Raw genomic sequence first — 17,846 nt, 5'->3', positions numbered from 1 at the left:
ATGGCAACAGGAGGATGAGAAGTTCAAGACCACCCTGGGATACAGGAGACTCTGTCTCTAAAACTCAAAACAAAACAAAAACCCAAACAAACAAAAGGCAGCTACAGAGCAATGCCAGTTCCCGGAGCTGCTGCAGATTTTGCAAACGGTGCACTGACTGGGGTGACCTTGCGTCACTGTATCTCTGCCATGTATGGCGGTATGAATGAGACCGGCCCCCACTGCCTCGTATGTTTGAGTACTTGGTCCCCAGTTGATGGAACTGTTTGGGAAGGATTCCAGGATGTGGCCTTGTTGGAGAAGATTTGTTGTTGGGGGTGGTCTTTGAGGTTTCAAAAGCCCAGGTTATTTCCACTTAGCTCTCTCTTTCAGATAAGGATGTGGGCTCTCAGTTACTATTCCAGTGCCCTGCCTGCCTCCTGACATGATCTCCGCCATGACAGTTATGGGCTCTAAGCCCCTGCAACCATAAGCCCCAAGTTAAATGTTTTCTTTTATAAGTTGCCTTGGTTGTGGTGTCTTATCACAGTGATAGGAAAGCAACCACGGCACCAGATGATCCTGATATTTGCTGGCCACAAGATCTTCCAAAACACCAACATGGAGGCAAAAGCTATAGTAACCCAGCTCACAGGACTCCCATATCTGCCACCCATGTGTTAATATGCTGGGAACATGAAGTCCCCAAACTGCAACTCATTTTTTCAAACTACAAATGAGCTCCTTCCCCTGTGGGCTTCATCGGAAGCTGCAATAAGCTCATGCACTTCTTAAAAATGTATTAGAGTGCCAGACACAGAGCAGGGCCCTCTCCACAGCAGCTGAAGCCCACATCTTCTTCGGGGCCTGTATACACAGCAGCCATAAACCTATGTCTTCACAAGCCTTTAGGCTGTCTTTATAGCCACCTGCTTTGTCATCTCTTTTCTGATTTAAATACCTCTGTGGCCTCTTCTGGATTGTTTCAGTTTTCACTGCCTTCGTAAGAACTGAGTTCTCTGATCTGTGTCTCATCAGAACCTGGGTCCTTCGCTGCTGTTCTGTGTGGCGTCTAATTATTCCCTAAATGGCCACACCTCATTGCACCCTTTCATGTTGCTATCTCGTTAGAGTGCTAATTGGCTCATCTTGTTATTTCCATCTCTTCACCGGCATCCCTTTTTTCTGCACCTCCTTTCAGGCCTCACATCTCTTTACGCCATCTCTTTCTTCTTGGTATTAAACCCTTCCTTTTATGCTTGTTGTCATTCCTCCCTTTCCGAGCAGCTCATTACACCCCTCCATCTGTGAACTTCATTATCCCATCCTGTTTTTAATCTCATTACCTCCTCATCACGCACATGCGATTAGCTCCTGCATTCACACACGGCACCTCTTTCTTTCCCTCTGCTTCTCATCATGGGCTGGCCTTCCCACCCTCCCCATTTAAAGCTCCCACTTACAAATCGCATCGGGCCGCCATGCCTTCATCATTACACTCATCCATTTATGCATGTCATTACATCATTACCGATGCGCAGCTCCGTGTGCATTTCTATTTGTCTGCCTCGTTATGGCCCCCATCCAGCACGGGCATGCCATTACTGCCCCTTGGAACATTCGTGTCGCCTCACATCCTTCTATGTCGCATCCCATTACATCCACTGCTCCCAGATCTGACAACCAGCTCACAAAAACAAGCAGATAACTATGTCTTGCTTTTAGAAAATCAAATGTTTCTTGGGCACCCAACATTAGTGTTTCTTAAACAAGTCACTTATTTCAGAAAAATTGACATATTCTTATTTAGCACAAAGATCCAAAGCATTATATTTCATATATGTGAAAGGAGACTTAGCTTCATATTAAAAGTCATTTTTACTACTTTTATTATTTCTCTACAGTTTTCCAGGCATTGCAGTTACCCATGAACAGGGTGTCAGCTCCTCCCTGAGGTTCAGGGTCATAGTATTATGTGATTGGAATGACACATTGGAAGCCTCAAGGAAATAAGGGTGTTTTCTGGAGAATGCTAGTGAATGGCAGGGGTGTGAAATCTGATCCTCTTGTTCCAAGTCCATCCTTTATACTGTAGCACTTGATGTACATACCCCCAAAAGCCTTATTTGAAATAACCCCTGTGTCATTCAGTCCATTCTGTGATAGTTCCTAAGAGTGGAATTTACTTTGCTTTGTTATCTTTTCTTTCTTTCTTTCTTTTTTCTTTCTCTCTTCTTTCTCTCTCTTTCTTCCTTCCTTCCTCCCTTCCTTCCTTTCTTATTTATTTATTTTGATTTTTTGAGACAGGGTTTTTCTGTGTAGCCTTGGCTCTCCTGGACTCACTTTATAGTTCAGGCTGGCCTCAAACTCACAAAGATTCACCTGCCTCTGCCTCCACATGTGCTGGGGTTACAGGTGTGTGCCCTTTGTTTTCAAAAAAAAAAAAAAAAAGGAATATATTTAAAATATTTTTTTATATGCTGCTGTATCTTGTCCCTGAGATTGAAAAACTAGGTAAAAACTTAAACTTGAGGCCAGAGAAATGACTCAGTAGTTTGGACCACTTCTGCTCATGCAGAGGGCTGGGGTTTTATTCCTATCAGGTGGCTCAGAGCCACCTGTAACTCCAATTCATGGGCTCTGACATCTGACTCCACCTCAGGCCTTGAGTACCTGCACTCCGCACATCAGTCTCTTTCTTCCTCCTTCCCTCCCTCCCTCCCTCTCTCCCCCCCTCGCTCTCACTTAAAAACAAAATAAAAAAAACAAATCTTTTTTTTTTTTAAGCTTCAGCATAGAGTCCTTAGACAAGGATGTGTACAAAAATCAAGAAGACCAGGCAGTCTTTTAGTGGCTTTTCCTACCAAGACCAGCCTTGCACAAACAAAGTAAGAATTCTACTCTACAAGTATCTAGAGGGACATCAAGGTATCCCCACTTGTACAGGACCTAAAAATAGTTCAAAAACTCAGATAAGCACAGAAGTATGTCCCTTTCTCAACACAGATTTAAAAAAAAAAAGTTCCTCTTTCTTTAGTAGTTGCTTCAAGTATCAGCCTCTACAAAAAGAAATGGTCAGAGATGGTCTCCTGGGTTGATTTGTTTGCTGTCCATAGTATTTTCATAGCACTGTTTGGGCTTTAAGATAAGATATAAGTCTTTCCATATTGCCTATCCTTTGCAACATGCTTTTTCTGCACTTCACATTTTGTTTTAAAAGATATCTCACTGGGCCAGTGAGATGGTTCAAAATGTAAAGAGCTTGCTTTTGAGCTTGGCGATCTGAGTTAGATTCCTACGACCCTGTATAAGAGGAATATGAGGAACAACTCCCTGACATTGTTCTCTGACTTCCACACATGTGCCATGGCACGCGTGGCCACACACACACATGTCACTCACACATTACCATCACCATCATCATCATAATAAGTGAAGTTTGAAGTACAGTCAATGCTCCCATCGTGTGAATAGACCGTAGTTAGCTGTGTCCGTTTCTCATCCACATCCTGCTGATGGCATCTGCCTCAGTCACTGTTACTTCACTCATGCTTAGCTCTGAGCTTTGTTATGTTGAATGTGTAAATGAAGATATTTAAAACTCCAGCAGTCTCTCTTCTTTTCACCTTCCAGTTCAAAATGCTCCTGTCTCTGCATAGCCAGCACCCCTGTCAATCTGCAGTTGGGCTCAACACCCACAAGCCTCAGTACACTTTAGCCTTTTCACTGAAAACAGACTCTGCCTGCCCTCCGAGGTCACTTTGCTTCATCAGAATGCTGCTTTCCTTGGATGTACTGCTGTACATCCTTGCCTTTCATTTACTGTGCCACTTTTGGTTTCTTTTTGAGGAGCGTGTTTGCCTTATAGAAAGCCTGGCAGGTTTTTGGAATGTTCCCCATGTTTGTAGGGGTGCTACAGCACTGAAATCAAGCCGAGCTTTGTTTTAAGTTCCCTCTGTCTCTGTCTGTCTCTGTATCTGTGTGTGTGTGTGTGTGTGTGTGTGTGTGTGTGTGTGTGTGTGTTTATGAATGCATGCCACATGTGTGCAGGTGTCAGTGGAGTCCAGAAGAGAGTGACCAATATGGGTTCTGGGTACCAAACTGTGGTTCTCTGGAAGAGCAGTAAATGCTTTTAACTGCTGAGCCATCTCTCAACCCGCTAGAATCGGTTTTATCTCTTTTCTACTACATTAAGTAGTTAACACAACAGCAAAATATTTATTTTTGTGTTGTTTTTGTTTGTTTGTTTGTTTTTTAAGACAAAAACAAAGCCAGTGTGTAAACCAGGCTAGTCTAGAAGTCACAGAGCTCCACCTGCCTCTGTCTCCCAGGTGCTGGATAAAAGGTGTGGGCAACCACAGGCAAACAACAACAAAATTCTTAAAGCTAGATGTTGATCAAACTTTGGCATGAATTGGCATATTAAAATAATTAGCACCTAAAAATGGTTGTCGTGAGTCCCAAGCCTGGAAGGCCTCTCACCATCACGAGACAATAACGAGGGAGAAGGAAAAATGTTCTCTATAGAAGCATGGCAGGTTTTCAACAAGCAACCCCTGAAGAAGCCACTGCAGACCCTTGCAAGCACCTGAGACAACCAGACCCGGTGCACTGATGCTCCATAAAAGCCTATTCAGACACAAGAAAAAACTTACGTTCTAACTTTCCCAGAAAACCCTGAGCCTGGAAAGGTTTCCCACTGTGGGGTGGAAAAGGAAGCCCTGGTGTTCAGCTGGTGGAAATGTAAACTTGAAGGCCGTTCTGGAAAGCACGTTGGCAGAATGCAATGACACTAGGATATGCATAATATAAAATGTTTGATATCTCACGAAACCAAGTTCCTGGAGTTGAGCAGATTATTATTTTCTGAGAGCAAACAGCCTTGCCAGTTCCCTTTGGCTTCTGTTGTTAGCCCCAAGGCAACACAATGAGAACCAGATGTCATTATTGGGATGTACTACAAGCGAGAGCCCTGAAAAGCTGAGTCTGGTCATTGACGGAGGGGAGGGACAGCTGCCTCCTCCTCACCTTCCAAAAGGCGGAAAGAAAGAATCTATGTTCTTTGGAAAGGTGCCTGTGTTTCTCCTTTTGTCCTTTGGAACATACATAACTCTCTCCAGAGAAAAGATGAGACCAATGTCTCTACTGGACACCCAAACAGACAAGGATGTCTCCAGGACCTTTGGTCTCATCCCACACTGAAGCATAAACACTTCTAAGAAAATAAATCGCTGCTATCTAGCTTTCTAGTTAGCCATAAAATTACTATTAGTAGAAAATTCTCAGAAGGCATAGCTATGCAGAAACACACACACATATGCACACAGGTACACACACGCACACACACAAAATGGAAGATTTGGTTTCTTTGTAAACTCAGTTATGTTATGTAAATGTGTTTTTGTTTTAATCTCAAGTGTGGGATTTTAGTCTGGGCTTTAGTTTGTGGGGGTGGTCTTTGGAAACTGGTAAGGGTCTGCCTTGTGAAGCATGTAGAGGCCTGTGGTCTAGGGCTCCAAGGGGTATAAATGGAAAGCAGGGAGAGAGAAAGCGTGGCTTGTGGCGTGTGGCATGTGGTGGTTTGAAGAGACCAGAGATAGATAAAGAGAAATATTTCAGCGCAGCAGCTTGGAGGAGACTACTGGCTGCGTTTGCTCTTGACAGAGATTGGGATAGCCCCCCCAAAAACCCATCAACCCTAAACAGCGGGGAGAAGCAAAGGGGTCTGAGGCCCTTCTCCCCACTAACCTTCTCTCTCCTTCCTAGGGTTGGGGAGTTGGAAGGGAGAGGCTTTAAGAAACCCCAAATAGAATCTTATGAAAGAAGTGGGAAATAGTAAGACCTGGAGAGGACAGGAGCTCCACAAGGACAGCGACAGATCCTAAAAGTCTGGGCACAGGTGTCTTTTCTGAAACTGATACTCCAGCCAAGAACCATGGAGATGACCTGGAACCCCTGCACAGAGGTAGCCCATGGCAGTTGAGTATCCAAGTGGCCTCCATAGTAATGGGACAGGGACCATCTCTGGCATGAACTGATTGTCCTGCTCTTTGATCACCTCCTCCTGAGTGGGGATCAGCCTTACCAGGCCACAGAAGAAGACAATGCAGCCACTCCTGATGAGACCTGATAGACTAGGATCAGAGGGAAAGAGATGAGAACCTCCCTTATCAGTGGACTGGAAAAGGGACACAGGTGGGGAAGAGGGAGGGTGGGGCTGGCAGGGGAGGAGGGAAGTAGGTACAAAGGGGATACAAAGTGAATGAACTGTAATTAATAAAAATAAAAAAGAGAAAAAAAGAAACCCCAAATAAAAAAGAGATTAAAATGAGTGCTACACACACACACACACACACACACACACACACACACACACACACACACGTGCACGCGCGCTATCACATCTTCTCTACAGTCTGGCATGAGCTTATGACCCAGAGACTCTGTTCTGGAGAGGTGGTCCCAGAAGCATCCCTGCTCATACCACAAGGGACACAGATAAGGATACTCTTTATGTTTTGTGTAAGAAAGAAGTTCAACAGCCCCTTGGTAATGGGTACCAAAGGTTAAAAATATAGTGGCTATGTATGTGTGTGCGTGTGTGTGTGTGTGTGTGTTAACGACATGTTTGTGCATGTAGGGAGTAAATCCACCTGTGCTTACACACATGGGGAAGCCAACATGAATATTTCTCACTCCCCATCTTTTTTTTTTTTTTTTTGAGACAGAGTCTTTTACTGATCTTGGATCTCACTGTTTCCGCTAGAAAGTTTTGCCAGAGACCATCCTAGATCTGTTTCTGTCCCAAGCATTCAAACCTGGGTTAACAGCCACACCACATAGCCCTTGCTCTTATATGAGTTCCGAGGATTCAGACTCAGGTCCTCATACGTGTATAGCAAGCACTCTTCCTCCCAAGCCATCTCCCCAGCCCTCACGGAGAGATCTTGAGTGAAACAAAGACAATAAAGTCTACGGTGTAATACCACTTTTAAAAGTGCAAGTACTACTAAACATTGATGCATATTTTTCAGGAATGGATATTGGTCCCAAGATACAAATCAAAGGGTAAATATTTATGTAAATGAAACTCATCTCATGACTTGAATTAAAATCTCCCAAACTGTTGATGTGAAAGTATAACCAAATGCACTGGGTTTGTACACGTTCTTGGGAAACACATTAGGGGTGTGCACATTCCTGAGCATGCTCAGTGAAAGGATAGATGGCAAACACATTTTGAGCATGTTTAGCTCAAGGTCATGACACACATGTTCAAAGGTTGAAAAGCTGGTCAGGAACACTTTGACCATGCTTTGCTTGCATCAGAATGATGGTGGACAGGAATGTGTGTGTGTGTGTGTGTGTGTGTGTGTGTGTGTGTTTGGCTTTTCGAGACAGGGTTTCTCTGTGTAGCCTTGGCTGTCCTGGACTCGCTTTGTAAACCAGGCTGGCCTTGAACTCACAGCAATCCTCCTGCCTCTAACTCCCCAAGTGCTGGGATTAAAGGTGTGCACTACTGTGCCCAACTGAAACAAGAATATTTTAAAGGTGTGTTCATGCATGCCTTGCTTAGCATTATAAAAGCAGTATGCCTGGAAGAGAAATTGTGATTCAGATTTTGCATTTTGGTCGACCTGTGACAAGACACTCCCTTGTGCTGCTCAGCAGCCGGCATTCAGCCAGGAGGCCGGCAGGGAAACACCAGGCAGCTGTGCACTGCAGTAGTCACATGACTTTGCTGAGGTGAGGTGGACAAACATCTACACACCCCAGGCAGGACAAAAGGAGACTAAGAAAAAATTCCATCCAAGTGCAGCAAGTGGAACCAGTGAGTCCATTGGGTTTATATACGAGAACATTTATACTTCCTTATAGGGGCATGTGTGACCATGAATCAGCTGCTTCACCGAAAAGCCCCACCCACCGCATAGGTTGTGACCTTCATAACGCTTACAGAGTTCTCCTTCAGTTACTCTTCTATCTCTCTATACTCTAGTTCCTCCTAAGACTCATCTTGGGCAGGATTACAAGAAGCTGGGGACTGAGGAAGTCCACCAGAGTAGGTAAATGAGTGGCTAGAATCTCAAGTGAAGATTTCCTTCAGGGCATCACACCTACTCTGATTTCAAGATGGTAATGGCCATGTCGTGTTCGAAGACACAGAACTCCACAGCACTAAACTATGGTGTCCAGCTGGTGTCCTGGCTAGTTTTTATTTACTTGATGAAACCAATAGTCACCTGGGAAGAGGGTCTCTCTCTCGAAGGTGCTGTCCTGGCCTATGCTCATGTCTGTGTGAAATTGTCTTGGTTGTTGACTGATGTGGAAAAGTCTAGTCCACTCTGGTGGTTTGAATAGTAATGGCCCCGTAGACTCTTGTGTTTGAATGTTTGACCATTAGGGAGTAGCACTATTAGGAAGTGTGCCCTTGTTGGAGTAGGTGTGGCCTTGTGGGAGGAAGTGTATCATTGTGTGGGAGGGTGTTGAGGTCTCCTATGTTCAAGCTATACCCAGTGTGACACACATTCTCCTTCTACTGCCTTCGGATCAAGATGTAGAACTCTTGGCAGCTCTAGCACTGTTTTCCTGCATGCTGCCATGCTTCCGCTATGATGATAATGGACTAAACCTCTGAACTGTAACCCAGCACCAATTAAATGTTTTCCTTTATAAGAGTTGCCTTGGTCGTAGTGTCTCTTTACAGCCACTATAGGTAATGCCACCAATGGGCAGGTGGTCCAAGGTTATATAAAAAATCAAGCTTAGTGTGAGTCAGAGGAGACAAGCTAGTGTTCCTCCATGGTTTCTACTTCAGTTCCCACCTTCAGGTTCCTGCCCTGAGTTCCCTCATGTTGGACTGTTATCTAGAAGTGTAAGCTAAATAAACCCTTTTTTCCCTGAGTTGCTTTTGGTCATAACGCTTATCACGGCAACAGAAACCTAACTGGAGAAGTAGAGTAGATGCATTAAACACATTTGAACTTATGACATTTTAGTTATGATGAGTTAATGGGGATATGCCATATTGTAAGAAGTATCTGTATCAGGGGAAAGTAGGGACCAGACTGAGGGGAAGAGTGATATTAGGGATAAGAAGGAGTATGAGAAGAACCTTGCTTCCAGAGTAACATCAATGGCTGTGTAATGCAGTTTTCTTATTTTCTTACCAAAGGAAGAAAAAGCAGGTCCCTGGAAAGAGTCTGTCTAGTGCCACAGAGTAGATGTGCCAAGCACACCCGTTAAATGCTGGTAACAGTCATCAACTAGAAAAAAAAAAAAAAAGAATGGAAATTCTTGTTTTTCAGCACAAAAAGAGAACATGAAATGCTGGCTGCAGTTTCTAAAAATCTAATATTTTACTGATGTCACCACATTAACAGCATCAAAGCTTTCTGGGTGTTTTGCACCATGATAGCAGGTTTTAAAGGTGCTTTTGGTTTATAAAGCAGGGATGAGTGGGGCTTCAGATGTGTCTGTTTGCAGAGTGCTTGCCTAGCATGCACAAGTTCCTGGTTCCACTTGCAGCGCCATAGAAACCCGGACATAGTGGTGCACATCTGTAAGCCAGCACCTGGAAGGCAGGCACAAGAAGATCGAAAGTTCCAAATGATCCTCTGCTGCATAACAAGTTCAAGGCCAGCCTGGAACACATGAGGGGAAAATGCATGTTTACCAAATATTGATGAAGCATGTGTAGCATGAGCCAAATTGTTTCCTTCATTTTCTACTTGCCCCATCCTCTTCTGTGACCTTTTTGTGTAAACTCTTACGGCATTCTCTGGTCATATTCTTTTTTTTTTTTTTTTTTTTTGCCTTATTCTTAGGTGAGTGTGAAGAGTTGCCTTTTGAACTAAATCAAATATTCTACCATCCTTGTTAGTTCTGACATAAAAGTGTTTCCAGAACTCTCTCTAACGTGAGTCAAATGTGGGCAGTCTGATCTAGCTACTTGGTGACAGAACCAGAGTAATGACTGCCCTGAACTGCCAGACAGGGAATCCTGAAGGCACAATGACCTTGAGCCTAATCTGTGGGCCTTTATTGGTAATGGGAAGCTTGTGTGGGGATCTCATTGCTCATGCATTCCTAGTTTTCCCTTATTAACGTAGGCTAGAAAAATGAGAGCCAATGGAACCTACCTCACAAGTGGCATCCATGTTGAAGACTGAAATACTGAATCCCACATGCCAGGACTGGCCCCATGCTGCCCTTGCTAAGTGTCTGTCTCTCACCTTCTTCCCAAGCACTAAGACATTTTATCAGTGTCTCAGCTAGGTGCAGTGATTTGCCCGGCTCCTCTCTTCCTTCCGTATTGGAATAATAACATCTCTGATTTTTAAAATGGAAACTGTGCTTTTTCAAAGAGACTACATACTTTGTCACATGAAACCAAACACTGTGGGAAAGTACGAGCAGATGCTGCAGGAAATTGACAAATTCCTCAAATACCAATTAATAGACACAAGTCTGCTATCACCACATCTGTTCCCAAAGGTATAGAGTTTTTCAGGCAGTGTACATCAGAATGTCTTGGAAAGCTTGTTGAGAAGTGTCGAAGATGAGAGCTACATATAATGCTTATAACAGGTCTCCCAGAATTCCTGGTGTTGAATATGACTGAGAACTGATAACTTAAGGAAGCTGACATCTTAGAAATAATCAGCATGCCACACTGATGAATTCAGACTCCTACCCTTTTTCACTTACTGATTTTATTCTAAATACTTGTTAAATAAAATGGGTTCCTACAATACTCATAGAGATGTGGGTGTATTGTATTGTACTGTATTGTATTGCATTGCATTGTATTTGCATTGTATTTTATTTGCATTGTTGGGGTTCAAGCTCAAGGCATTGCACATGCTAGCCAAATACTCTCCCAGTGAGCTATATCCTCTGCTCCCAGAGCCAAGGTTCTAAGAAACGTTCTCTAGATAACTAGGGTAGCCTGCACCTATCATCCCAGATAGAGAGGTTAAGGCAAATTTTCTGGAGCACAAGAGTTTGAGGCTAGCCTGGGGAACATAACAAGACCAATTTCTTGAAAAACAGAAAAGAGAAGTTACTCTCCAAATCTTTAATGAACATACTCAGATAAACATAGAAATAGAAAGCCCAAATGTTATCATTGATATAAGTTAGAAATAAGATCTACACACCTCAGTTAATAAAATAACAAGTCATTGAGATATACTGCAGGCAAAGCACTATTCATTGTATTTTCAAAAATGACAGAATAGCTTAAAAGTCAGTCTATGTGGGAAGAGGCTTTCATTTAGTGGAGGGTCAACAGTCACAGAGTAAGGCAGTCAACAATGTCTACAGCATACACACAAGGAAAGCCTCTTCCGGTGTCCCATCCCCCTTCCTGGGAGTGCAGAACTACACCACTTTCATCCCTTCACCCACGGTCTCCAGCCCACGAGCTGCTCTACCCCTCCGTACTATTAATTGAGCTCAACAGCAGCATTTTTCAGTAGCTAAAAGAACAAATGATTAAGTAGTAGGATGGACATTCTTTAATATTTCTTTTGCTAATTTTTACGTTTAACATAGTGTTTCTTGCATTGTGCCTTTCCAATGAACACCAACACAAAGATGAATTATTGATCATATTTGCTCAGTAAATTCATTTCACCTGGGACTGCAATAACTATGGCTGTGCACTCTATAAACAACTAGGAAGGCATGAAGTTCTTGCTAATGTGCAAGGGTATTGGGGACTTCTTGACATTTTTTCGTTTCTATTTTTATAAGATACTTGAGCTTTGATGCTGGAAATCCTGCTAACCAGAAGCACACACAGCACATGAGTCACACCCATGTTTTCTCTCTCTCCACAGAGAGCTTTAGAACAGACCTTAAACATGCCAGGAGCCAAAGCTCTTCCAGATGTATGCTCTGGCTGATCTCTAGAAAACTTTTCCACAGTCCCGTCTCTCGGAACATAGACCATGCATGACGTGAGCTCCCGAGCCCACTGCACACTTTAAAAACAAGTGTTACAGTTATTTCTCCCCTAGAGGAGGGTGAGGCTTGCACTCATGTGTACACAGTTGGAGGGCAGCCTGAAGGGATGGTTATCTCTTGCCACCATGTGTTCCAGGAATTTTCCCCTAGGTGAGTTTACAATAGACTTCTTTATGGTTTTCAGGTTCTTAATCTCATTAATGACTCTTTTCTAAAATTGGAGGCTAACTTATCTAAACACTGTTTTACAAGACCATTTTCCCTCTAGTGACTTTTTAACTGTTTTCATGAAGTGGCACTTGCTGGAAAAACCCTTCTCAGAACTTGTTTACTGCTGTTATTATGTAACTCTTCCCAAGGCCACATAAACAATTTGAGCTTCATTTTCCCACAGGTTTTACTGAGACCTGATTTGTAGAGTACTGTGAGACTGACTGTTCTAAGCAGGATGGATCATCCTTCATTCTGAGAAGAGCCAAAAGACAGGGTGGTTGGCAAACAAACAAACAAACATTCATTTGTTGTTGTACAAGCCAAGTTCTTGATCTTTTGCTAGCTACTGGAAACCACTCATACTTTCCCCAAGTTTGTTTCTTCAAGGACAGGAGGAAAGCCTTCCTTTGTTTGGTGTGTGTTAGCAAGATGGGTCTTATGTATGTAGTGTGTGTGTGTGTGTGTGTGTGTGTGTGTGTGTGTGTGTGTGTGTTATGACACTGATATTTCATCATCTTTGCCATTGTCTAAAATGACATAGGAGCCTCCAGTACTCATGCATATATGATTACACAAGCAGATGAACACTAAGAGATGAAGATTATTGGTATATCATCTGAAACCACCTCCACCCCCGCCACAATCCCATTTGAACCAAAATACCCAGAGCATAATGGAGAATTAGATATGAACTATTTTATCATTCTTCTATAGTCTAGATATATGAATGGAAGTTTGTCATTTTCTAAATCAATTCTCTTGTTTTAAAGAAAAGGAAAGGAGGAGGAGAGGAGAAGAAGAGGTGGCCATATATCAGTTCTTGGGAAAAACTGAGGACTCATAAGGGTAAATATAAGTGGGGAAAAAAACAAATAGTGACCCTAAGCATCCCCTAAACATGTCACTGGTAGTCTGTTCTGGCTTGTTTTGTGACTCACTTACTTTGATATTCCACAGATATTTGAAATTATGTGTGCTTCATCTGTCTATTAAAAATTGGCTGTTGCCGCCAACTTCAATAGTTCCTGTAACTACCCTCCATCATCCTCTCCCTTTGCATAACACCTAAATCCTCTGAAGGGCTGAGTCTGCTCTTGGCTTCAGAACTCCAGCGCTGGGAAGTAGCTCACCATCTGTCTTAAACTTTTCGAGTAACTTTTTGCCAAGGCAAGTGTGGAGTATAGGCGACAACCTGGGACATTCCTGGTCCCAGAACAGGAAAAATAAAGGAAGCCCATTGTGTTATTTAAGTCCTTGTTTGCTAGTAGTGTTTGTGGGGAATGAAGAATTGATCTTTAATCGTGTGAAAAACAAAGACTGAGCTGCATGCCGATGGCCAGGACAGACTTCAGAGACCTTGCAGTTTTGAAACAGATATTTATGAACATCTGCTTTCTACCCATAAATTTTAATATGGATTTCATCCTTTGAAACCTACAAAGCTCCCAGGTGCTTCTTTAGTCTTTATCTTGGGGAATAGTCTTAAAAAAAAAATCTCTTTTTTCTAATGAACACATTCTAAATCATTTTGTTAAAACAACATTCATTCATGTATGAATGTGTGTGTGTGTGTGTGTGTGAGAGAGAGAGAGAGTTTCTGAACCACATATGCAGGGCCTATTGAAATATTTCTGATGTTAGCATTCCAAAAATACTATATTCAGCAAGTTAAGCTTGCAAAACATCCAATCCCAGATTGTAAAGCACAGTTGTTTTAATAAAGATGCTAAAAGGCCTGATCTGTGTTTTTCATTAAAATGTTTTGTTTGCTGAGTGTTTAACAAGCACTGTCAGAGGCTGAGGTTCCAAACATCCTACTGAACAAACAGAATCCCTGTCCTCATTGTGTTTATCTTCTGGTGAGCATGACTGCTCTCTAAAAAGAATCTTCAATGGCCGTTATGCCTTTCATATAACTCTCTGGCAAATGGGATTTGTACTCTGCCTACAAACCAATGATGCTGCTCCATTCCCAGTGCTATACTTGATACTGGAATGCAGCTGCTATCAAAGAAGATGGAGTTCTGTTCTCAAATTGCTCAGAGTCTAGTATGCTTCTCATCTGTGTCAACAAATGGAGAAGAGGTAGTTTTGGGGTGAGATCAGGTAACCCATTGCCCATTCTATTCTCAGGTCCATCTGAAGCCATGCAAACACCACAAACCTTACCTGGCCTTTCTGAGTACTAAAGGCTATAAGTAGGAAAGATGAAAATACAGGACTAAAGGCAGAAAAGTGAACTCACTCTACACCAGTGCTTACACACAAAGTAGGTTGAAAAGGTGTGTATTAGGCTAACAAGAAGGCAAGTCCTTCTTAGGAGGATCAAGATCTTAAGAGTGCAGTGTCCTGCTGCCTGATAACACAGGATATAGATTATTTATGTAACAGAAAAGACTGGGGGGAAGGTAGTAGAGAAATTTCATTTAGTTAGGCTAATAATTTTCCATCTACTTACCTCTGTCTGCTCTGCCTCCTAAAGAGCATGCTTGAATCATGCCACAGGCCTCCTTTTGAGCCATCTTAGTGTGACAAATTCCACTCAACTACTCAAAGAAAAATGATGAATTTACTGACAAATGATTTCAGAGATGATTTCTCACTCAAACCAACAGAGCTGTATTGTGGAATAGAAAATAATACCTCTACATTTAATAATTACTAAGGCTAAACAGAACTGGAGTTGAGGGCAAATGAGCCCATCCTTGTATTTTCCATTACTCTCTAAAAAGCCAACCTTATGAAAGCAATATTTGGAGACTAATAATTAGTTCTCAATTTTATGTGCTACTTAACTATAAAGCCATTTCTCCATCAGCATTTCCTTCAACCACAGTCCAACACGGATATCCTTTCTTTAGAGAAATTTGGGGGCAGCTTCAAATGCAGGAAAATTCTGGGCCACTACAGGTTCTGACTTCTCTCCCTGCACTCCAACCCTAGGGCCCCCGAAGCTGTGTTCCCTCACTATACAGTAAAGAGTCCGAGCTAAGTACTCTTTCCCAAGGCTGGCCAAGACAAGTACATTTCAGTGCTCTCTTGATCCCAGCACCATTACTGAGCAGCAGCCATTCCAACACCATCCCCCCTCTTCCTGCTGTCAGATGCTCTGGAGCAGGCAGGCAGGCTTATTTTCTTTGTGCTTTGTGTTCCTGAAGCAGGATCTGGACCAGCTCCGGCTCCATCTGGAAGAGGTGAGGTTCTTTGACGTGTTTGGCTTCAGTGAAGCAGCAGGAACATGGCAATGCTTCATGTGTAACAACCCTGAAAAGGCAGCCGGTGAGTGGCCCCTCTGGTACAAACAACCAGCCGTGTCCCCTCGGATCTACAGTGGTCTGCAAGCCTGGTGGCTCTAAACAGCCTTCTTCTTGGTACATGCCCCACGTTGTACTAATCTACAGAGTAGCGTCTGATCTCTGCCTCACACTACGAAAGGCTTCTTACCGGAGTAGTTGTGTTTAAAAAAAAAAAAAAAAAGCAACAAACAAAAACAGTATGATGCTAGAAGGAAGAGAGACAGAGTCAAAAAGAAAAGAAAAGCATCTTTGATCTCTCTGTGGTTATCAGGAAAGCAAGATTGGGCTGAATTTGTGGTAGAGCATTTGCATAGCAAGTGTGAACTCCTCAGTTCAATCTCTAGTATTTTTGAAAAGAAGGAAGAGGGAAGGGAGGAAAGAAGGAAGGAAGAAAGGAAGGAAGGAAGGAAGGAAGGAAGGAAGGAAGGAAGGAAGGAAGGAAGGAAGGGGTGTTTTACTCTGAAAATATCTTTATTTCACAAAATGACCCTGAAGGTTGGAGAAAACAAACATTCTGCCAAGCTGTGCTGTAGAGCCTCAAAGAACCAAGGCCACACTGAATCAGAGGCCCATGCCTCCATGTTGTCCTTGTGGTGCTGCTTGACGAACGAACCCTACACTGCTAATTGGCAGCAGCCATTCCTCATCCTTTCTGCTGCCCAATGAATTTAGTCTACCAACCTGAATAAAACTGTTGGTGGGTACAAGCAAAGCCCTATGCTATGCATGCCGGATGCCTCCTTTCATTTAGGCAATACAACAATATTGAGGTAAATACTGTGTCTCTTGTACCATCTCCAATTTGGGGATTTTTATCGTGTGTGTGTGTGTGTGTGTGTGTGTGTGTGTGTGTGTGTGTGTGGTTTTGTTTGTTTGTTTGTTTGTTTGGTTGGTTGGTTGGTTGGTTGGTTGGTTTTTCAAGACAAGCATTGGCTGTCCTGGAGTTTGCTCTGTAGACCAAGCTAGCCTACAACTCTCTGAGATCTTCGTGTCTACCTCCTAAGTTCTGGAATCTAAGGTGTGTGCCACCTCACCCAGCTGGGCCATACTGTCCTGAACACTCCGGATCTTAAAAATAACCCACCGTGGCAAGTCTGTGCTCCTGTTAACTGCCAAAATGTTGAGGCTGAGTCATAATAAATAAATAAATAATAAGTGAGAGGGGTTCACAGAGAGGTACCAATTAAAATGCATGACCCCACAGAACCACAAAAGTGGTATGGAAAAATGAAGCTGGCAGTCAAGATGCTTTTGTTAGGCACAGATTGTGAGCAGATTACAGTGTCTGGATTAAGCTCATACTAGAGTGAACACCTCACTTTTAAAAAAGTTAATTCAAGCAAATAAGAGATTGGGGGATTGAAGGCCTCCATTGTAAAACTTTCTAACTAGACCTTTACGGCACATACGCAAGAAGACAGAGCATAAGAGAAACATCATCTCAGAGCGTGATGAAATAAGCTACTTCTCTTAGGTGGCTCTGAGAGGGCCCTTCACTCCAGTGAAGTTCTTAGTTCACTAAGTATTGAGTCAGACTGACTGAGGGAGGCCTCGGGAATGGGGCTGGACATTACAAGGCATTCCTTTAATATGTATTTTCTCAAATTTGCTCCATACACTTGAAAAGAACATTTTGCACATCACGATCTTATTTGTTTTTCTCACCATGAAGCATAGACTTGGGAACACAGAGTGATAAAAGCTCTAACAAGACCAAATACTTTATAGCAGAACATATTGAATCAAAATGTTTGGCTCTGAAAATGTCAGTGTGTTTGGATTTCTTTGCTCATTTGCTTGGGCTACATAAAAGAAGATTTGAGACAGAGAGAAATCCTCCTTTAAACTGTTATTTTCACACTCTTGGGTCCCTGGAGAGTTTATATATGTTGTTGGTTTCATCTTCTTTTTATATAGGCATATAAATTATATATTTGATCTAAGTGAAAGGTCCAGCATAATCCCTCAGCCAAATGGATTCTTCAGGGAGACAGCATTTGCATTCTTGTGCTCAAATTCCATAAGACATACAAATGAACATTTGGGCCTCGGGCACGAGCAGTCAGCCTAGTCACAGCCCATTTTTCACATATGCGGTGTGTGTCTTTTGCGTGGGATGAGCGTCTTCTGCAGGATGCCTGAAGACAGAAACATGAAGACGATGCAGAGCCTCTGCTTTGGAAGGGATTCACAATCCAGTCAGGGCCAGGAGTCTTCCATGAGAAAATCTTACACTCTTCTTCATGTGTTCTTTAGCATACAGCAAAAAAAGAAAAGAGAAAAAGAAAGAGAGAGAGAAAGAAAGAAAGAAAGAAAGAAAGGAAGGAAGGAAGGAAGGAAGAAAGAAAGAAAGAAAGAAAGAAAGAAAGAAAGAAAGAAAAGAAG

General features: G+C 42.7%; 1 protein-coding gene across 1 annotated transcript in view; it reads left to right on the top strand.

Moving 5' to 3' along the window:
• Veph1 (ventricular zone expressed PH domain containing 1) overlaps positions 1 to 17,846 on the top strand; it is a 191,716-nt gene that overhangs the window by 148,481 nt on the left and 25,389 nt on the right. Inside the window, exon 11 of the mRNA XM_055596770.1 lies at positions 15,327 to 15,444. Within this exon, the coding sequence (XP_055452745.1) occupies positions 15,327 to 15,444 (118 nt within the window). The remainder of the gene's footprint in view (positions 1 to 15,326; positions 15,445 to 17,846) is intronic.

Source organism: Psammomys obesus, unplaced genomic scaffold (genome assembly GCF_907164565.1).
Source record: "Psammomys obesus unplaced genomic scaffold, mPsaObe1.curated_primary_1811, whole genome shotgun sequence".
Classification (NCBI taxonomy): Eukaryota; Metazoa; Chordata; class Mammalia; order Rodentia; family Muridae; genus Psammomys; species Psammomys obesus.
Note: the sequence above shows the minus strand (reverse complement) of the source record. Positions and strands in the feature narration are given on the sequence as shown.